The sequence below is a fragment of the Gadus morhua genome, chromosome 18 (genome assembly GCF_902167405.1).
Source record: "Gadus morhua chromosome 18, gadMor3.0, whole genome shotgun sequence".
Lineage (NCBI taxonomy): Eukaryota > Metazoa > Chordata > Actinopteri > Gadiformes > Gadidae > Gadus > Gadus morhua.
In genome coordinates, this window is record NC_044065.1 from 10,326,138 (window position 1) to 10,347,705 (window position 21,568).

General features: G+C 42.5%; 5 protein-coding genes across 7 annotated transcripts in view; 4 read left to right on the top strand and 1 right to left on the bottom strand.

The window, feature by feature from the left end:
* Positions 1-261: 261 nt before the first annotated feature.
* ndr2 (nodal-related 2) lies at positions 262-3,453 on the top strand. Its single transcript, XM_030340704.1, has 3 exons — positions 262-526; positions 1,740-2,545; positions 2,874-3,453. The coding sequence occupies exons 1-3, from the start codon at positions 262-264 to the stop codon at positions 3,024-3,026; spliced, it is 1,224 nt and encodes a 407-aa protein (XP_030196564.1). The 3' UTR covers positions 3,027-3,453.
* A 436-nt stretch (positions 3,454-3,889) lies between these two features.
* Positions 3,890-7,055, top strand: lrrc20 (leucine rich repeat containing 20). Of its 3 annotated transcripts, none has more exons than XM_030340825.1 (5): positions 3,890-3,988; positions 5,097-5,180; positions 5,474-5,623; positions 5,845-6,012; positions 6,453-7,055. In XM_030340825.1, the coding sequence occupies exons 2-5, from the start codon at positions 5,111-5,113 to the stop codon at positions 6,587-6,589; spliced, it is 525 nt and encodes a 174-aa protein (XP_030196685.1). In that variant the 5' UTR covers positions 3,890-3,988; positions 5,097-5,110; the 3' UTR covers positions 6,590-7,055. The 3 variants fall into 3 exon arrangements, with proteins under 3 accessions (XP_030196685.1, XP_030196683.1, XP_030196682.1); XM_030340823.1 differs by lacking the exon at positions 3,890-3,988 and adding an exon at positions 4,351-4,649; XM_030340822.1 differs by lacking the exon at positions 3,890-3,988 and adding an exon at positions 4,373-4,653.
* A 728-nt stretch (positions 7,056-7,783) lies between these two features.
* Positions 7,784-11,006, top strand: ppa1a (inorganic pyrophosphatase 1a). The gene is made up of 11 exons (XM_030340419.1): positions 7,784-7,960; positions 8,219-8,283; positions 8,540-8,593; positions 8,841-8,960; positions 9,085-9,171; positions 9,250-9,376; positions 9,583-9,710; positions 9,795-9,880; positions 10,171-10,240; positions 10,559-10,598; positions 10,865-11,006. The coding sequence occupies exons 1-11, from the start codon at positions 7,900-7,902 to the stop codon at positions 10,891-10,893; spliced, it is 867 nt and encodes a 288-aa protein (XP_030196279.1). The 5' UTR covers positions 7,784-7,899; the 3' UTR covers positions 10,894-11,006.
* A 393-nt stretch (positions 11,007-11,399) lies between these two features.
* Positions 11,400-16,514, top strand: sar1aa (secretion associated, Ras related GTPase 1Aa). Its single transcript, XM_030340789.1, has 7 exons — positions 11,400-11,484; positions 12,329-12,400; positions 12,515-12,634; positions 12,767-12,832; positions 13,174-13,277; positions 13,450-13,581; positions 14,532-16,514. Exons 2-7 carry the CDS (start codon positions 12,343-12,345, stop codon positions 14,646-14,648), a joined length of 597 nt encoding a protein of 198 aa, XP_030196649.1. The 5' UTR covers positions 11,400-11,484; positions 12,329-12,342; the 3' UTR covers positions 14,649-16,514.
* Positions 16,515-18,774: 2,260 nt separating this feature from the next.
* LOC115531363 (testican-2) overlaps positions 18,775-21,568 on the bottom strand; it is a 30,732-nt gene continuing 27,938 nt past the window's right edge. The window contains exons 10-11 of the mRNA XM_030340580.1: positions 20,446-20,583; positions 18,775-19,223 (exon numbers count right to left, since the gene is read on the bottom strand). Of these exons, the coding sequence (XP_030196440.1) occupies positions 19,078-19,223; positions 20,446-20,583 (284 nt within the window). The 3' untranslated portion in view covers positions 18,775-19,077. The remainder of the gene's footprint in view (positions 19,224-20,445; positions 20,584-21,568) is intronic.

Consider the following 21,568-nt stretch of genomic DNA (forward strand, 5'->3'; position numbering starts at 1 on the left):
CTAAAGAGATGAAACAATAATGGAGATGAGATAGTCCCAACCGAAGAATATGGTACAAACAGTGGCGCTCATTGTAAATATGCACTCAGGGACCCTCATTAACAAATGAATGGATGATGACCTGTCAGGTCGCGAGTCCTGAAGACGCATGTCAATTTCCTTTAATGTTCTCAACTACTTGTTAAATATGCAAGAGGTGCTGAGGGTATATAAGACACCCTAATCTCTCAGGATGGAATTTGTCATCACCGTGGCTGAAGCATGCACTCACTCGGAGCTCTAGGTGCGCTGCTGCACGCATCTTTCCTTGTGTTACTGGTTCAGGGGATTCATAAGACGAGAGATAACGCGTACAAGAGGTCGTTGCATCGTTTTCCCGCGGTGGACCGCACAACTGGATTTCACCTGCCGATCTATATGGTTCACCTCTACCGGAATTTCAGATCCAATTTATCTCGACCCATGGATACTATGGAGCAGACAGCAGTTAAGCAGGCGGATACTGTGAAGAGTGTGATGGCGAAAAGTAAGACCCGTTTTTATTTGCTTATTCGATTGTGTTTTTGGAAGTGGAACTGATACATATTTGAATGGTAGGATATTGAATGTATCCTAATAGTTTGATTTAATTGCATCTGAGTCAATATTGAGATAAAATATATAATAGGACTGTTTTTCCTGCAATTATAGCCTATTCAATAAACCCAATAGTCTTATTTTATTATTTCATTTTTGGTCTAGTTTTTTATTCCAATTCCTTCTTCAAACTTTTTTCCTTGAACTGTTTCTAAGCTTTTGTTGGAAACTTTTTGACAATTTCTCAACTTGACATAAGACATGAAACGTAAAGGTCGTTGAAATGTTAGTGTTTTCTACTTAAGGCCGCCCTTAATAGACTGTCAAAGCCGTCCGCCAGACGAACTGAGAGGCTTTCAATCCACATTCATGTTTGGCTCAATAACCCCAGTGGGGATCAGCGTGTGAAAAGACTGGTTTTCAGTCTAATTCTCAAAGCAAACCGCTTTTTCTTAAATAGGTGATGTTGATTAGCTATCTTGCCAGACATCCCCTATACAAATCTCTTGTTAACTCAAATCAACAACTTCCCTTAGTTCTTTTCACACTTTGCTTGATTAGATTAGAAGCTGGACATCTTAGCAGAGGCGGGATTTAACTTGATGCACTGGAAAACCAACGAAGTTTACCCTCCCTGGCAAATCCAATTTCACAACAGTGTTAGGTGTTAGAGTTCTTACCTATTTGTTTGAATGAGGATATGCAGAAGCCCAGAAAGCCATGTATGTGTTAAATGATTGGTTTCGACCCGGTGTTTGCTTTGAGTGGATTAATAGCGGCAGCCTCACACACTGAAATGTAAGCACCCTCGTTACAAATTAAGATGAGTTGCGCTTTTAATCAACAGTTTAATTCAATGGATCAGTACGATGGGCGATGCAGTTGCAAAATGTTTAAAACGCTTTGATCTCTTAAATAAATGATGTAACCCCCCCCCCCTCCCCTTCCTATGAATCACACATTTATTCGCAGCCCAATTAACTTAAACGCGCTCATGACTTTTTATGCCCAATCCAGTTTATAGTGGATTTTGAATGTCGTTATCATATAGCTTGTGTTCTTTACATGCTTTATTTATGCTGATATAGGTGCATTCCTATTTCAAAGAAAAAAGTCATCACACCGTGAACCATAAACATGGTCCACTCCATCCCTTCCCCCAGATGTGACCTACAGACATAGACGCTGGATGGCGACCTTTAACCTCCACACGCTGGTGGCCGAGAAGCAGATCCAGGCGGCCGAGCTGCGGATCAGACTCCCGCGCTCCGAGCGCGTGACCAACATCTCCGTGGACATCTACCACCAGCAGGACCGGCCCTGCCAGCCGGGCCGGGCCTGCCACCGGCCCCAGCTGGTGGGCTCGCTCACGGCGGCGGCGGTGATCAGCTCGTCCCAGAGCTGGAAGGTGTTCAACGTGACCGCCCCCTTGCTGCGGTGGCTCCAGGAGAACCAGCCGTCCAGGGGCCGACGCAAAGGTGGCCCCGCCAAGAAGTGGAGGAAGAGGAAAGCGGAGACGAGGGGAGGCCCGCCGTCGACTCCTCTGCCTCCCAACCCCGCCCCCCCCGGGGGTCCCAAGAGGGAGCTGGGGATGAGCGACCGCGCCCTTCTGGTGGTCTTCTCTCACACGGGCCTGGACGAGGGCTCCAAGGCCAAGGCCAGCCTCCTGCACACGGCCGAGCAGTCCAGGTTCTGGTCCCCCGCCGAGAACAGGAAGGCCGAGGGCCGCAAGAGGAAGCGCAGCAAGCGGGGTCAGAGGGAGCACGTGGCCAGGGCCCCCCCGGGGTCCAGCAGGGCGGGCGGGGACAAGTCGCTCTGTCGAAGGGTCGACCTGCAAGTGGACTTCAACCAAATCGGCTGGGGCTCGTGGATCATCTTCCCCAAGAGATATAACGCGTATCGGTGCGAGGGGGACTGTCCCAGCCCTCTTGGGGAGGACCTGAACCCCACCAACCACGCGTACATGCAGGTCAGTGTTGTGTCTGCGGCTGGAATGCACCGCCATATGTCTAGGTGTCATTCACTCGTCCATAGAACCAGGCAGTTTTGTAATAATACAATTGTAACTGATTCCAAGGGGATTAGCTCGTTTTACGATCTGGAAGCAAGGGTAGATTATTAGTAAAATAAATGATATGTTTATATCTGTGACTGCACGGCCACAAACCCCATTCAATCATAACAATCAAGTAACTACAGTTTGATTGTGCTTGATAGACAAGCGGTTTAATCAGAGAGCGCAATATATCTTGCTAAATGTGTGTTCTAACGTACATGTTTTATTTCTATTCGTTCAGAGTCTACTGAAACACTTCCATCCGGACCGCGTGGTTTCGCCCTGCTGCGCTCCGACCAAGATGAGCCCTCTCAGTATGCTCTACTACGAGAACGGAGAGATGCTCCTTAGACACCACGAAGACATGATTGTGGACGAGTGTGGCTGTCAATAAGAGACTATGTGGTGACACATTGGCAGGCCGCTTAGTTGAGAGGTAAAAGACATGTGTAATGAGGAAGAGACTGAACCAGAACACTTAGCTTCGGCCCAGTGTTTGGCCGAAGGGATAAAGCGCTTGATGTGCACAGAGTTTTATGGTAATTATTGTAAAGTCTGGTTTAGTTTATCATGACACAGTGTGTCAAAATGTATTCAAACTATAACCCAGCTTGAAAAATAAAGAAAAAGTTAATGTTTAACCAAGCTTTCCCATACAATGACTTAAAGTCATTGATATCCATAAAAAATGTGTTTGTTTATACCACTTGGTTAATTTTCCAACACAAAATGGTGATAATATTTTACGCCAGCACTGTTTCTGTTTTTATTTTATTCTCAATTTGTATTGCTGTAAATTATGTATATTTATTGTAAATATTAAAAAGTGTGCATATTTATGGAAATTGTACCCTATTTTACAACTTGTGTGCTGTATCTTTTTACATTTCATATGGTGTTAATAAGTAGAATTTACTGTACATATACTGTATATATATATATATATATATATATATATATATATATATATATATATATAAAAGCATCCACATTATATGTAAAGGAACCATGATCTATCCTGAATTGTTATTTGACAAACTACAAATCCGCAACATAGTTTTCTGTTATCTTGTCAACACTTTCTCATTGTAACAAAAGCATCGACCATCCCCAAAGAACTGGACTATTCTGGTTTTGAATGACAGCTCTCCATTCCTCTTGACAGTTAACCATAGCCTTTTCTATTGGAGGTACAGTGACTTTACAAATAGGCAAAATCTAGCCAGTACTACCTACTAGGTTTGTTCGTCAAGACTGTTCCAGTTCATTGAAAATACATGAAAGGTTGGGTCGTGTTGGGATTTCAACGGAGTCAATACGAAACTGAAGAGGGCTTCTACAATTCAGAATTTACAGGTAATACTGGATTTAACAAATACGTTTTCTTTGTCAATCTGAATGCCACAAGCTCACTTAACTTAAAGTGAGGTTAAAACGGTTGGATATTAAAATATAAAAAGCGAAATAGCCTATAAGTGAAGAAAGTCTACGCTTGAATTATGAACTCAGAGTCTGAAAAATATATTGTTATAATAATCTAGCCTCTTGTGGTCTAACAATAACACATTTGCAGAATAATTATAGGCCTACAAATCTTTTAATTTTTTTTCTTCCATTTTTTCTTATTATTAGGCAGAATATTTGTCAGTTATAGACAATTTACTATGGTTATTGTGAAACTAGACTGCCATTTCGATGCGCAACTTTGAGGTGCCCGAATAATGCGTCTTGGGTAGCGCAACCTTCTCTTGATTATATCCAAAAAGTTGTATTGGGTTACTACACTGGTTATACAGTGTTTCTGTAACCTATAATTTATTTTAAAATAACATTCGTGCAAATGCTTTAGGGTCAAAGGGGATATCATCTCTAGTTTGCGTGGTGATCTCCCGTGCTAAATATAATCTGTAACCTGAGTTGAGTGTAGTTTTGTGAATGAATAGATATGGTTGGATAGCAGGCTGCTAAAGCTATTTTACATCTCCAGCTGTCAAACCCTGTTCAGTTTTCCTCAAGGGTAGGTAAGTTTCTTCTTCACGTAGATCTATCTAGCAGTTAATGGTCTATCTATGTACTATCATAGCGATAGCGATCATTATTTCTTAGTACATAATGGGCCATTTGGGATAGCAGAGAAGCCCCTCTCAGCTTGCACACAACACTGTGGAGATTCAGCAGACCTTGGATTTCAATGTTGTCAATTTACCATCATCTTAAGAATAATGATATTCTCTTGATACTGATGATATTCTGTCCCTTACGAACAAAGACAATTCAGTCATTTTAGGTTTTTCAACCTCAAATGTCAAACCTTCGTGCACTGTACATTTTAGCAGGCTTCCTGTTCGCCACATGTTTAAAGACACACCTTGCCTTGTTCATCTGACGATCAAGTTGTGTGGATTTGGTTGACTACTTGTCTTTTAGAATTGTAAACAGTGTACAAATGCTTTATTTCCCTCAGGAATATACTGAAAAATGGCTGAGGCAGTCGCAAATGTGGCCCGAAGAGTTAATGAAACAGTAGAGGAAGGAAAGGATTGTTTAGGTAAGACTGAGCTCTTTCTCTCGATACTTATCTCTCTAGTTCTCTGCATTTTTTTGTATTTTCTGTATGAGAAGAATGGTGAAATGCAAAGCCAGTGGCACCACCATATATGTACATATCCAAGAGAGCACCCGGTTCATGCAATATAAGAATCCACCAGTAGATGGTGCTCACGGCTTTGATGTATAAGAGTTTACTTGAATTGTACAACTCACCTATTATTATCAAGAAATCGTATGCAAACGGTTAATGCGGTTAATAAACCAAATATATATATTTTCCTTTTCCTCAAGACCTGTCAAACTGCAAGTTAATAAATTTCCCAGACGGTGTATTCAAGATCCTTAAAAGCGTTATCGAAAACATTCATGCTGTAACATTGGCTGACAACGTGATGAAGGTCATCTCCAGCAAATTCTTTGGCTCCTTTACCCATCTACACGGTACGTGTTGTCTCTGTTCTTTTGAGTAGTTTATGCTACCATAAATATTTATACATAAAAATACTTTATATATTATTATATACATATTACAATAAACAAAACAAAAAAAGCTCAGAGTATGCAGTGTGTTTTCCATGTGGAGTGTGTTATGCCATGTTATTCACCCAACAAAACCTTTTTAATTAAAATGTACTATATCACTTGCATTATGACCCTTGCAGAGTTGGATCTGCATTGCAATGTTCTCACCAAACTGCCCGACGCTGTGGCCGACGTGGAGCACTTGAAGGTCATCAATCTGGCCAATAACAAGTTCTCCGTGTTCCCGGAGAAGCTCTTAGAAATAACCACCCTGGAGACCATTAACCTGGAGGGGAATAGCATCACAGGTAATAATGCAGTATGTGGTTTACCATGTATTTAACTGTTGAGCAGATACTTTTATCCAAGAGCAACTTTACAGTGAGCAGCAAAAGCAATGTGCTGTTAAGATATCTTGCTCAAGGAAGCCTACAGGCAAACTGCGGCCACTGCTGCCCGGGATCGAACCGACCACCTTTCGACCGGGAGTCGAAAGGAAGCTTTGATGCTTCATTTGTAAGAATGAACTTTGAAAGTATGACTAACCTTAAAGTACTCAAGAGCAGATTAGGTGTAAACATAGTATATGATGTTGTAACATTCGATACGTTTTAAATCGTATTAAGTGAATAAAGTGCATTTTGCATGTTAATAACAAGGGTTGATTGGTTCTAATGATAAGAAAAGGCTTGTGTAGACTCAACATCCACTCACTGACACAACGTGTTGTTTGCCTGCCACCCCACAGAGATCCCAGTGGAGAGGCTTTCCGCCATGCCTGCACTGAAGTGGATAAACGTCAAGTCGAATCCTTTGGACAAAGACACTCTGACTGCTCTGCAAACTCCCCACCAATTTGAAATTCTGTTTACAGTCGATGCTTGAGGAAGTGCTTCCCAGAGGGTCGTCGCATGACGAGTTGCCTTTCAGTGTCTCTTCTGCAACTTTTTTTAACTAAATTTAGGATATTTTAACTGTGCCTCATGATGGAAAATACATTTCGTCTTGGAGTGTAACACAGCATGGATTTACACGATTAGGGAGTGGAAATAAAGATAAAGGCCGACGTTGACAAGGATTTGTGACTTCCAACGTGCATGTGGTGCAATAGCCTATCAGCTGGAAGAGAGTCGAAGCTGTTGTTTGGATGTCTTGGATTACTTTCTGTTGGACCCGTGTAACAATAATTAGGGTGACGTGGCAATTTATTTTCCTCAAGCCGCTTCTGGATTTTATTACAACCTATGGTTTTCATTTGATAAAAGAAAGACATAGTGACTGTTAACATGTTATTTATGAACTTTGGAGACTGAAGTGTTTTAATTAAACATTTGCTGATCACTTCCTTCCACAAAGATGTGTTTATTCACCCTGAAATGTTTGTCAATTTGTGTACCTTGGTTTATTAACTACATAATAATCGAAATGACAGTGAGACATAGTGCACTCTTTTCTAAACGTACCTAATCTTTCTCGATTAATTGAGAAACTTATGAACTTATTAATCAACGGCTAATATGTAAAGAATGACTATTGTATATACTACTATGTATAGTTTTTTTTGTATCCATAAAGTATCTTTGGACAATACTTAATTGACATAAATGCAGTTTTAAACAAACCACCTCATATACTTAGTTTGACCTTTCTAAGGTGCACCCTTAAATACATGATCAAACAGTGAAACAAAGAGGCCAAATGTCCTAACTTAGCAGCCCCACTAATCCCTCTTCTTAATTGGTTTACTAGTAACATAGGTCAGCCCCATCTGTTTTTGATCGCGTGAATGTCTGCAAGTGCTCTCAGGAAATGCAATTGGGGAAAAGAAAGCTCATGTCACTCAGTGCAGAATATATATCTGGTAACCATGGAACCAACGTGTACTAAAGCTGCACTGAGGATGAAGCAAAGATAAACACGCTCTTGTCCCTCTCAAATCACTTTTCCTTGACTCTTGAGTCACCATGACTGGCGGCATCCAATCTCTCTGAGAAAAAATATGAGAAAGCCTAGGTGCCTACCTACCACGTCCAGGATTGTGTCACATGCATAACACCATTGATCCCTGTGTGTAGATGCTTGCCTACCCGTCCTGTCCTGTCACAGTCAGGACTTAAAGCCGTGGCCAAGAGAGCTGCTTACCTCTGCCTCTATATCCCATCACGGTGCACACTTGTTTTGAAACTGCAACAGCCATGAGCTATTCTATCGAGCAGAGGGGCAGGCCAAATACCCCGGACTACAGGGTGTACTTCAGTAAGTAGTTATCTTGTTTTACATTAAGACGGTTGATCAAGTGGTGAGCAAAACAACATACTCATTATTTTTGCAAGGCTAATCCCATTCAAAGGTTCCTGCCTTATTATATCTCACTACAACTACTACTACTACTACTACTACTACTACTACTACTACTACTAGTACTACTCCTACTACTACTAGTAGTACTTCTAGTGGTACTACTATTACTAACAATACTATGCATAATGTATGGACACATCTCTCTTTATGTAGAAAACTCTGAGGGAAAGTATATTTCTCCATTCCACGACATACCGATCTACGCCGATGAAGCACAGGTGAGAAACATGTCTCATGCCGTTGTAGATACCTGCATATAGAGATGGGAAGGGTTTTTTAAATGGTAATCATTGTGACACCTGTTCTCTTCATTGAACACACAATCACACAATAGGATTATGTGCTTTGTTAGAGAAAACCCTCGGGGTCATTGGAGGTTTGAATAAGTATAGTAGCCTTTTAGAGATACTGATAAGCTTTCCATTAAATCTGTCCAAAAGGTTTTTAAGTGTAGATTATTATTTTATGCTTCAGAATATTTTCCATGCTGTGGTGGAGATTCCAAGGTGGACAAATGCAAAAATGGAGGTAATGTCTCCCAATATAAACATTCATCATCAATTTACATTCCGACCTATTTCTTAGTTGATTAATAATTTCAATATGGCAATATAAAAATATAACATTTTCTATTGTCGATTCTTTCCAATACAACATATGTAATTTGCGACAACACATGCCTAATAACAATTATTTCTCATAAATTCTAGTGCATTCTTGCATTTTAATGTTTTTTCGAAAATGTCTTTCCTCCACATTGTTGAATTGTTCTCAGATTGCCACCAAAGACGCCCTCAACCCACTGATACAGGACACCAAGAAGGGCAATCTACGTTATGTAGCCAACGTGTTTCCTCACAAGGGGTACATCTGGAACTACGGAGCCATCCCACAGGTGAATTCACCCCTTTTGAAAACCTTAAAAGATGCATTCCCATGATGCATCATTCAACAGCTTATTTTCAACCATTGTTTCAATGTGCTTGTGTCACATACATTTTATGACCAACATGTGACAGACATGGGAGGACCCTGGACACAAGGACGGTGACACGGGATGCTGTGGCGATAACGACCCCATTGATATTTGTGACATAGGCAATAAGGTAAGAGAACGACTCATTCAACTCCAGCTCAACTCCATAAAGAGTCCAACATTTTGACCCCATGATTATTTTGACCAGGTTTGCACACGAGGCGAGGTCATCAAAATCAAGGTGCTAGGCACCCTGGCTCTGATCGACGAAGGGGAGACTGACTGGAAGGTCATCGTGATCAATACAGAGGACCCAGAAGCGGCAGAATTTAACAGTAAGATTAATGTCTGCTCGCCTATTAAAATGATTTCCAAAATCCTATGTTATACATGTACGGTGTATGAGGAATCATATGTCATGAGTGTAAATAAGATAAATAAGGAGTCATTGAAGAAATGTTATGCATACCTGATAGAGAGGGTAAGCCTAGTTGGTGACCACCAAATATTCAGGTGTCATTCTTTTTGCCTACCTGCTCAGATATTGATGACGTCAGAAGACTGAAGCCGGGCTACCTTGAGGCCACTTTCGATTGGTTCAAGAGATACAAAGTCCCGGATGGAAAACCTGAAAACCACTTTGCATTCAATGGAGAATTTAAAGACAGGGTACATAGAATCAGACGTCACACTTAGCACAAAAGACACACACACACCCAAAAATGCTGAAATATAAGCTGACTTGTTTTCCAGGACTTTGCCATTGAGACCGTGAAAAGTACTCATGAGTTCTGGAAGGCGCTCGTTGGCAAGAAAACTGATGCTGGTGGATTAAATTGGTGAGGAGTTGGTTTGACCTGTACATCTTCTGTCCACCATCACATCTCATAAACTGTACAGAAAAATAGTAGCAGTTCAGATAGTGTGTTAAGAATAGTAGAAAAACAAAAAAGAAGAAGTATTTTTGAAAGTTCAGTTGCTGGCCTTTTGCATGATACATATCCTATTCTGCAATCCTTTTTGGATATAAATGTAATATTTTGCATGCTATTTTTTTACTAAGAAAGTTCTTCCCTTTCTCGCGCTCCCTCCTATATCTCCCGGGGCCTGGGGGGCCGTGCCAAGGCAGCATGAACACCTGTGTCTTGGACAGTCCCTTCCAGTGCTCCAGCGGCGATGCCAAGGCCACAGTGGACGCAGTGAGCTCCTCTGTCTATCATTGAGTGTCATGTGACTAGACTACCTGTGTTTCCCTGTGACAGTGAGCTGTCAAGAAGAAATAACAGCAGATTTAACTGAAATAACAAAATGGAGACTCATAAATAAAAAAGTGGTATACATAAAGTGCCTGATAAAACTGGTGATTTTGAAAGATTTTTATTTTATAACCTTGACATATATATATATGTTGTTTTTTTTGCAGTAGAAAAATGGAGGAGGAAGATTGTATTGCAGTTTTGCTTATTGTTTGTTTACCTTATCTATTACCCCAATACATGTTTTTTTTTATCTTACAGGCTGCTGCTTTTGGAGCAGAGGAATGCATTCCAAATGCAGGTGTGTGTGTATGTGTGTGTGTGTGTGTGTGTGTGTGTGTGTGTGTGTGTGTGTGTGTGTGTGTGTGTGTGTGTGTGTGTGTGTGTGTGTGTGTGTGTTTGTGTTTGTGTTTTTGTGTGTGTGTGTGTGTGTGTGTGTGTGTGTGTGTGTGTGTGTGTGTGCGTGTGTGTGCGTGTGTGTGTGTGTGCGGGGGGGACCCCTTTTTATTTGCTTCCCCCAGCGATGACAAAGGATGCACAATATAAAAATCTTCTCTTCTCTTTCAGTTGACAAGAGCTTTTTCTATGAGAAGTAAGAAGGTCTGGGATGAAGACCTGAAGAATTTGATTGAATCCAATGATACTTGAAGATAACAGTGTGACATTTGATGTATCTCACCATAAAGCTATTAAACATCTTATATCACCATTGTCCAAAATGTTTTGTGTGGCAAATTAAATTTGGTCAATATGTTGCATTTTCTTTTTAAAACACTATCGACAAGAGTGATATAAATATAAAAACCGCACTCTTTAAAGTAGACATAACCAACAAACAGTCTATACAAAATAAATATACTTCATCTTTACCATAGGGATGAAACTTAACATTGGATTTTGCATGAAATAGTAATAAGACAAAGGCTCTGCCGAAATCCAACGTAGGAGGGAACAACATTTGAAGTACAAGTTGACCTGTATTGAAAATGGATCGAATGAACTTATCACATCCATTTACAATACCATTTTACTGTTCACCTCATCGGACACAAGGTGTCGTTGTTGCACTGAGAAACCGCACACACCCCGCAGAAGGGTTAGTGAGGAAACGAGCCGTTCCGGCTGTTTCCGAGGAGGAGGAGGTCGCTGCCTCCGTTAGTCTGTCAGCGGGATACAGGTGACGTCAGGTGAGTTGCATTCTGACAGCCGATTTACTGTCAGCACGCATCGTGACATTTCTGTTCAATACCTCAACAGCGTGTTTGATCCATACTGTTTATTACCTGAATACAATCTTGTTCCAAATAAGGCCAAAGTGTAGAAGCCGTGAGGTGGTTTAACGAGCATGCTAATGCTTATAAACTAGCTTGTCATCCCATGCTAGTGTCTTAACTTTGTGTCCCGAGTACCGCGTCAATCCAACCTTAGCAGCATAGTAATGTTCAGACTCTAATGATCTGATGATTTTATGATACACAACTCCTTTATTTATAACGTCTTCCTTGACTCATTCTATGTCGTGTGCTGTCAAAACATTGAATTCACCGAACATTACGTCTCAATACTAAATAAGGCTGAGAGAGGATACTGAATTTAAGCGTTATCCTGGTCTGCCGCCACTCTTTCCGGTCCGATGCTTTCTATGAACTACGTACGCCAGTCAACAGTCCACGGAACGAGATGAATAAAAAATGACACTATGAACAACAACAAGACAAGGAGAATATATATGGAGTTTGACAAAGCAATATCTGAAAATTGTACACGTAACGGATGTCCCTCTATCAGAAGTCCCGCCCTCTCTCGCTAAACCCTTTCACTGAAGTCCCGCCCTCTCTCGCCAATAACGCTTATCTGGAGCATCCCGTTCCTAGTGTTCGGTCGGGCGATGGGAGATCCAGGATCACTTGCTACTATATGTTATTCCGGGGTATAGCGATCACAATGTCATTTCACTCGTAGTAAAAATGACTGTTCTTGTGTAGGCACATGTAGCTATGTACTTATGTGCAAACATAATTTCTGTTTCAGGAAAACGCACAAACATGTCTTTCTTATTTGACTGGATCTACAGAGGGTTTAGTGGTGTTTTACAGTTTCTAGGTAAGCATGGCAGGGAAGATAATGGTTTGTCTTGTGTTATTATGAGCGTCACACCTGTTTGCATGAGTCAGTGATGTGTGAATTGTGTGTTTGTGTGTTTGTGTGTTGTCTCAGGCCTTTACAAAAAGAGTGGTAAGATGGTATTCCTGGGCCTGGACAACGCTGGTAAAACAACACTTCTAAACGTGCTGAAAGATGGTCGACTTGCACAACACGTGCCCACGTGGCATCCGAGTAAGGAACTTTATGTAATATATGTTATCCAGACGTAGGATTGTGTGTTCATGCTGAACGTGGGTATATTTTAATTCCGTAACCTGTTTTCAAACCTAAGAAGCTGCATTGTATATTTCATTCTTTACAAAGCCTCTGAGGAGCTAACCATCGCTGGCATGACATTTACCACGTTTGATTTGGGAGGTCACGAACAAGGTAAGCATTTTTACTCTTTCAGCATAAAAATATTGCCTTCTAAATATTATTTTCGCCTTGAGGTCCCACCCATCTTGTTGAAATGATAATGGAGGTACAGATGTGTTATTACATCAAATAACCTCACTCATGACAGAGAGGAACTAGATTACAGTGATGCCAAACTTGCCAAGCTCACATTCAGAAACATATTGGCCCACTAATGGATGATAATACTCCTGTTTTGGTACACAAATAAAAACTGAACTCTGATGTACGATTGGCCCCACTCCCTTTTATTATCTTCCCATCAGATGCCCTATGGCTGGGATTAAGACGTTTAATTATTCTTATGTCCCCAGCCAGAAGACTCTGGAGTAACTACCTGCTGGCGATCAACGCTGTGGTCTTCATAGTGGACTGCGCCGCTCATGACCGGCTTGGGGAATCCAAGATAGAGCTGGACGTAAGCCAATCAGAAACCCGTTCTCTAGTCATCAAGAGTGATAGCACTATGATCCGCAGGAGCTACGTTTATCACATCCTACAGCCAACCAAACACAGGGTTCTTCATTACACTAGTACTGTACATAACATTCATGCTTCGTATTGTACCATCTCCTTCCCCACAACCCCAGGCTCTGCTACAGAATGAGAACATCAGCAATGTGCCGTTTCTGGTGCTGGGGAACAAAATCGACCGTCCAGAGGCTATCAGCGAGGGGGCACTCAGGGGAACGTTTGGGATCGACAACCAGGTCACAGGAAAGGTAAACACATGGACACTGGTGTATACGACGTCTGATTGTAACAGGAGGGTCAAACTGCAGTGTACCTGGCGTTCTACTGTCTTTATCTGCATTAATGTGGACAACAACCTCCTGGAAACATCATTATCATGCAGGCAAAGGCTCCAGGAGTCTGAACTGTGAGCCAGTGGCCGGCAGGCACACGCTATACGTTTTTTGTAGAAGGCCCTCGACTATTTGAAGAGCGTTCGTCCAGCCAGGACAACTTTTTGTGTCCAGCGTTGAGTTGCCTAGCAACCACACGGAGCAATTACACTGTGAAAGATGGACCGACGTCTGGAAATATGCCTGGCATTTAGTTCTAAGGGAAAATATGAGAAGGCCGTTGCTTGACGAGCTCTTTAGCGGATTTAGCAGCAGGCGTAGGTGAGCCAGAGTGTTTTCCTCATTACGGCTCCAGATGCAATGTGAGTCATACTCAATTACAATGCATTATTCTTCAGGACTTCAGTTTTAATTGCATAACAGAAGTGGACTGGCTTGTTGAATAAGAGGCAGCTCCACGGCTCAGCCCATCTCAATGTGCCAACTGTAGGGTTACGTAGGCAGTACGCCGCAGGTATGATGGAAACCTGCAGTCCTAGGCTAGATGTTATCCCTGCCCTTTCCTCGCTCCGTTCTCCGTCCTGTCCTTGAAGACCCAAAAGCCTATACACCTATCTTATAAAAAAATTAATAATAATTGGCCCGTCCTCTCACGTCTGATCAATTTGAAGACGAAAACCCCTTAACATTTTTTGAAGAGTCAAAAAGAGGCTGCTCAGTTCATCATGAACTCACTTAGCGATTGTTTCACTATTCGCCCCCAAAACTCCCTTCACTCTGGCGGGCTCACCCTTCCATCCAGCGTGGCTCCTCCTCCAGCGTTCACCTCGCCTTATTTTCCCCCCCCATCCCGTGTGGGTCTGCAGGGCAGCGTCTCGGCGGAGCAGCTGCACGGCCGGCCGCTGGAGGTGTTCATGTGCAGCGTGCAGGAGAAGCAGGGCTACGGAGAGGGCTTCCGCTGGCTGTCGCAGTACATGGACTGACGGGAGAGGTGGACGGGACGACCTCCACCCCTCCACGCAGCCGTCGGAAGTCGGTCCCATCACGCACTTCAGATGATGCGTTTCATTTCTTTTAGTCTGTTGAATGTTTTATTACGTATAATTCCGTTATTTTTTCCCGAAAAAAGGTTTCTATGCGTGGAAATTGGGTTTCGTTATTAACAAAAGTGTGTGCTTTTAACGGGGTATAGGTCTCCAGTTGTTTATTTATTTATTTTCTGGCGTCGCTGAAGATGTGTGAGATGGTTTTGCATTACTCCTGGGATGGGTCAGTGGATCTTGCAGTGTCGTACATGAGAAATTTTAGGAACTTATGTTGTGGAAATTTGAAAGTTGTTTAAGAGTTGTTAATGACCAATAATGGACACAGGAACCAAACACTGGGAATTATAATTGTAAGTCTTGCACATTTCTCCTGACAAACTCACTCAGCAGACTCGCTGCAGGCCACAGTTTTCTATGAGTCATCTTTTTTCTGTAAAGCCTTTATCCAAAGATGTTGTTCAGGATGCAGTCTTCGCTCATGATATGAAGAACTTCACTCTATGACGAGCAAATCAATGGAAATGATGTCCCTTCAGTATACAGAAAACTTTGGCAATAAATCCCACAAATACCATAGGGTCTATATGCTATATTCCGAAGACAGAAGCATTTTATGGATATTTTATGGATATTACAACGGCAAATGCATTTTAGGGATATTTATTCCGTCGTGTGAATACTACCTAATAGACATCAGGCACATTATAGTATCGTTAGGTTAAATTATTAAAATGGCTGCTCTGCCGTGGGTACATTCCAAAGGATGCTAATACCGCAGGCTATTAAAATGTCAGGAAGCAGCAAAGTGGTACAGCAGTCTGTAGAACGCTTGAGACGACCTTGCATATCTCCCCCATCTTGAGCAATTTTTTCATGGTATGTTTTTTTCGGGGCAGGACAGAAGCAATCTTTACACTTATTTTTATATGTAACACATTAAGTAATTTACAGATTTTTTAAAAGGTCAACTGCAAACGACTTCTGCCACATCAAATAACTAGCCAACCTTACATGACCATAACATATTGCTTTATCCTCACTTCTGCTCAAACTAGCTACCCCATCATAGCGCCAAGCTTTCGATTAAAAGTCAAATGTGGCTGGTTCTTGAATGTATTATTTGTATTTTTTTTTTTTTCATGTTTTTATAAGTAGATATTTATCATGGGTTTGGTTTGTTAAGGGAATGTAACTTAATTTACGCTCAGTTTGTGTGAATAATGTGTAGGATGGGTATGTCTTACTCTTGACACAGCGTCCTGAAGTTCAGCATGACGTGTACTTTTTGACTGTCTTCACTAAGATATGAGAGTGCATTTGCAAAAAAAGGCTGTGTTGACGACATGCCCATTCTCCTTTGTTGACCTTTTATGTATTTCAACTTCATACTTTGTTTACACTGTTATACCCAGATCACTGATAACTCAAACTAGATTAAACATAAAGGGTACGGAGATATCAGGCTATATACAGTGACATGTTAGCACCAGATGGTACTGGAAGCACTTAGAATATGCTTAGTTTGTTGTGAAAAAAGGTGGTCTTCCTTAAAATGCGGGTTGGAATATTGGGAATTTTAGCCATGATCTGGAGTGATAGGTACGCATGTAAACAAACTGTGTTGCTTTCATTTAATCAGTGTTCTGCACCAGTCTTGTCCAAACCACTGTAAATAATGTTTAATACGTTTGTACATTCCCGCTGATACAGTCGAGATGGCAAAAGATAAAGTAATATATAATGATAAGAGTAATTTATTAAAAAGGAATGTATTAATGTGAGCAAATAAATATTTTAAGCAAATGTTTTGTCTGGGGGTTTTAACTAATGATGAAAAGATTATGTAGAAGGGGATATATGCAGATCCAATTACTGCCTTCTCAGATACGAAAGGCAAGTCGAATTGCTCAAATCACTTTCCCATTCACACTCACTCACCCATACCAACTCACACAAATATTATCAAAAGACTGCAATCCAAATTGAAGGCCATTCGAATTCTGACAAAAGGGCCTTTAACCCACTCCAGCCAGATTACTTTTTCCCGACTACGCAATCGGACAACCTGGATCTTAAGAGATTTTCCTCTGTTGTTTTGACTGATCATCACTTCAGCGAAGAGTGGTTGAGCTCGCCACTCCATCCTGCGTCTTCACAACACGGGGCTGAGGGAAGCCAAGTGATGGTTTGAGCCGTTGCATTATTTAGTTCCCATCCCACACTGCTCGTCACAGGAACGCCAATGTTGTTTTGCCCCGGCAGCTGCTGCATGCTTTGGGTCTGACAGAATAAATTGAGTGTGAACGACTGCAGGCAGGAGAGCTGCCCTAAGGCACACAGAATGCCAGAGAGAGGAGCCCGCCGTGACGCGGTTCTGATGAAGGACATCCAGTGCTTTTACATTCTGTGTCACGTAAATGTCATGTAAATGATGACATGTACATTTTGACATGATGTTTGGGTAAACCTTAATCTTAATAACATTTGTCTCTATTAAAAAGTGTTCAACGGTTTGGGCCCTTACCATTGGATTTTAGGGACTGGCCTTTATATTTATGTGTAATTTGCTTTCCTATCATGAGGGGGCAGCTTCGATCCAAAATAATCAAATCCACTGTAGCAATAATATTAATAATAATATTATGTGTAATAATATCAACTGTGTCCAATAATAGACTCATGCAGCATTATAATCACTATTTGTACAATGTCATTTTAAAGACAATTCTTTCACAGTAGAACATCTTACACCAAAGTAGAGCAGTGGAGAGAGTTTGCATAATACCTTGGCCTGACGGGATAGCTGTTGTAACCACTCATAACTTGGACAGGCCAATCAGTGTCAATCAAAACACTCAGCCTGAACTCTCAAGAGGTCATAGTTGGCCAGAAAATATTTGGTGACCTTCATGTTACTTCACAAAGGTCACACATCCATGATGTAACCTTTCATGTAATATGGGCTATTTTATTAAACGTCTATTCTATATGCAGTGAAAATAATCCTACAAATTCTGTTAGTGGGCTGCTGATGGTCCACTTCTGGTAGAGAGAGGGAGGATACCACTTTGTGTGTGTTTAGAAAGGAGAACGTCTTAAATATCTGCTGTGCCTCAAGGCAACGGTATTGCATTTGAAAGATCAGAAACTGCTTAGTAACTCGGAAGACCAAGATGCTTGAGTGCTTGGGTCTTTCTTTTTTTTCCTTCTCATTCTTGTTTTTCTTGTCAAGACGTGATAGATCAAAAGGTACATGAACGAAACATTGTGTTGGAGGCAAACGTTGGCGTGGGCGTTCGAAGATAGGCAGCATAAAGAACAAGACACACGCTTGGCCCCAGTGCCTTTAATATTAAAGTGCTCAGCCTAGCAGTACATTCTTGTTCACTAACATGCAATACTAAAAACAATGTCTTTCCTATCAATAGCAAGAAGAAAGAAATGGTAGCAATTTTCTTATAGTAAAAGGAAAACAACTGAAGAGTGAAAATTCAAGTAATGAACACAAAAAGCTCAGTCGTAATAGTCAGTAAATAAAACATGGGGTGGCACGTTCTGCTCGAAGAATAAGCGGTGAGGAAGATAGTGATTTGCCGGAGCAATTTGCAACAAAAAGGTATGATTTCAGAAGTAGTCAAAAAACGTATTTCACAGAAAACCAATCTCAGATATTTCCGTCTACCCACGTGGTCGATAAAGCATGTACATTTTGAAGGTAACTGTGTATATTATTGATACATCTTGAACGCTAGTCGGATATAATGCCAGATAAGAGCCGCCTGGGACTAGCCCACCCGAGATCATCGACGCCAAGACTTATTTACAGAAGACGTCATGAAGTAACATAACGTACGCATTGCACTGAAACTTTTAACATGTTCTCAATCTCTAGTCGTTCCAAATGGGGGACAGCGGTGCTCCTTACAGCAATCAAGCACTTATTCACAATGTAAAAACAAAATCTCTAGATGCATAGATGACAGATAGGATCTTTAGATGAATAGTCGATTTTTCTTCTATAGCTACGGTGCAGCGATCGAGGGTCGTCCCCCCCCCCCCCCCCCCCCCACCCCCTGGGTCTGCGAAAAAACATAAAGATCTGTTGATCATGAAAGGATAATGAAGCAGCACTACACATACTCAAGACATAAAAAGAACAGGTCATGTCATCACTGGAGGGGAGGAAGGGGAGGGAGGGGGGGGAGGGGGGGGTGCCAAGAGGTCATTATACGTTTCCATGCCTTCCACACGTCTCACTCCAAGACAACCCCCAGAATCCTTTTCATTTCTTTGTGAGGGGAGAGAGATAGGGAGAGCGAGTGAGAGAGAGTGAGAGAGAGTGCGAGAGAGTGTCTGCTATACCATTCTACCAGATGTATCCTCCATCGTCGGCCTCTCCTTCCTCCTCTTCCTCCTCCTCCTCCTCTTCTCCGTTCTCATCCGCTTCTTTCTCCTCCTCGTCCTCCCATCCCACGCCGCTGCCGAAGTCACCGGAGTGTCCCACCACCTCGTCTGGGGGGGGGGGGGGGGGGGGATGGGGGAAACGGGGGGAGAGAGGGAAGGAGGGGGGCGACAGAGGGGTCATGAATGCAATCTGATCTGATAATAGTCTCACAGGGCCAGCCTCTCCCTTGGGAAGTCTGAGACACAGTGTTGATTAACTGCTTCGGGAACCGACTATTTGTCAGGAAGATCTTGATTGACATGCAAGCACAACCAATCAGGGATCAGACACCGGGAACGGTTTAGTATAACAGACCAGTGGTGAAAGGAGTGATTTTAACAATTGCTCCGCTGTCTACCGACAGAAAAAATGAAAACCTTAGGGGGCAGGCTGAATAAATCCATGAATGTAAATATGAGAATTTACCGGATTACCCCATGTCGCACCGGAGCTACGTCTGTCACTACGCCTGTCACTCACGCTACAATGCGTAGCATCGTGGCGTGAATGTTATTGCTACGTGACAATGCTGACGGCCAATGAGAATCGTGTCGTGGGTTTCTTCCAGACGCTTCACAATTTAACTTGCATTTTGGATCAAACATCATAACGAGCCACAAGGTGATGTTCAGTAGATTTCACTGTAACAACACCAAGATGCCCGGGCAAACCGGTTGGGACGGCCTTCCCCTCCGTGGTGCTGTGTGTGCAAAAACAAAAGTGCTTGGTCAAGCACTGTGTTTATGAAAAAACATTTTTGGCATTAACTTCCAGAAGATCGGAAGTCACAGGCCTCAACACTACACTACACTGCAATGCACTACAATGCACTCACCTAATTTACACTTCCCTAGCCTACACTGCACTGCACCTCACTACACGCCACTACACTATACTGCACTACCCTACCCTAAACTGCACTACAATGCACACCATTACCCTACTCTACCTTGCACTGTACTGCACAGCATTACACTACTCTACATTACACGAACACTGCCCTATACTAAACTGCACTGCTAAGGAAACAGGGCTCCAGACCTTTCTGTGTGCCATCCCCAGTTTGTTATTAAGAATGAAATGTCTCCGCCGTCGTATATATTCTCCCCCCTTATACGTTTTACACCTCTCTTTGAAATCATTGTCTTTTATCGACCGTCCTTTGAACGCCCATATGAAGCTCTCTGATGGGTCTGGATGTGTGAAGGGGGCTGAATAAATAAACTTCCCTTCTTCCCCCCCCCCCCCTGCCCCACTCCCCCAGCATTAAAACTCCCAGGCTCTTCTTACCACAGTCGGGGTTGCCGTGGATGCGAGAGCCCGCCATCTCCCCTCCCTGGGGGTCCACACACCAGCACTCGCCCCGGCCCTGGTCGCACTGCAGCTTCCTGTAGTAGCCGTCCTCGTCACAGCTGGGGATGTACATGCCTGTAGGGGGGAGGCACGTGCACGCAAGCATGTGCGCACACACACACACACACACACACACACACACACACACACACACACACACACACACACACACACACACGTAGCGTGGAATGCATGTACACACACAGACACACACACATGCAACGTGTTAGGTATGCACGTACACACACACACCCAAAAACACACACACATATCCAAAGTGGTATGCACGTACAAACACACACACACACACACACATACACACAGACAAACACACGCACAGACACAAACAAATACACAAGTGTTAAATATTGATATCCTCAGCCTTTGGTCGGTGTCTCGCTGATGCTGGAGATAAGTGCAGCATAAATGAGTCAGGCAACATCCTTTGTAGTGAGCCTGTGATAAGAGCGTCCGTGCAGGACAAAGGAGTGCGAGCTGCCTTGGAGCAGAACACAACAAAGCTCTTTTGATGTGATCGCTGTTGTTGTTAACCTTCAAACATCATCCAACAGGGCTGGTAGGTGTTTAAAGTGGACAGGCGGTTTGTATAGATTTATTCTCATCATTAAACTGTGAGAGTGACATTTTTGAAAATGTGGCCACGATTGCTGCATCACCGTTGGCACAACCCCTCAAGAACATTCTGTCCGGTGTTTTGAAGTTAATAACATTAAACTCACTCCGCGTCTCCAGCCACACCACTTAAAACAAAACCCAAGCCAAAACCAAAAGAGTAGTAGATCATAGCTTTCAAAATAGTGTTTCGCCCTGTTGCAAAGCAGGAGGTTTAAACACAGCGTTCTCGGGGAGCGAGGGAGCCAAACGGTTGCTTTAGCCTAGCGCACTCCCCAAAGCCGCGTCTCCGGACCTAATCCCACAGCGTGATGAGGGGTTAATCCCGGCCCTGAGCGTGTGATCGGTTAATGAGACTCAGACTCCTTCTTCCTATTCTTACACAAGACCATAGAAATACAAGCACGCGCCGCGTAGCTGCAAGCTA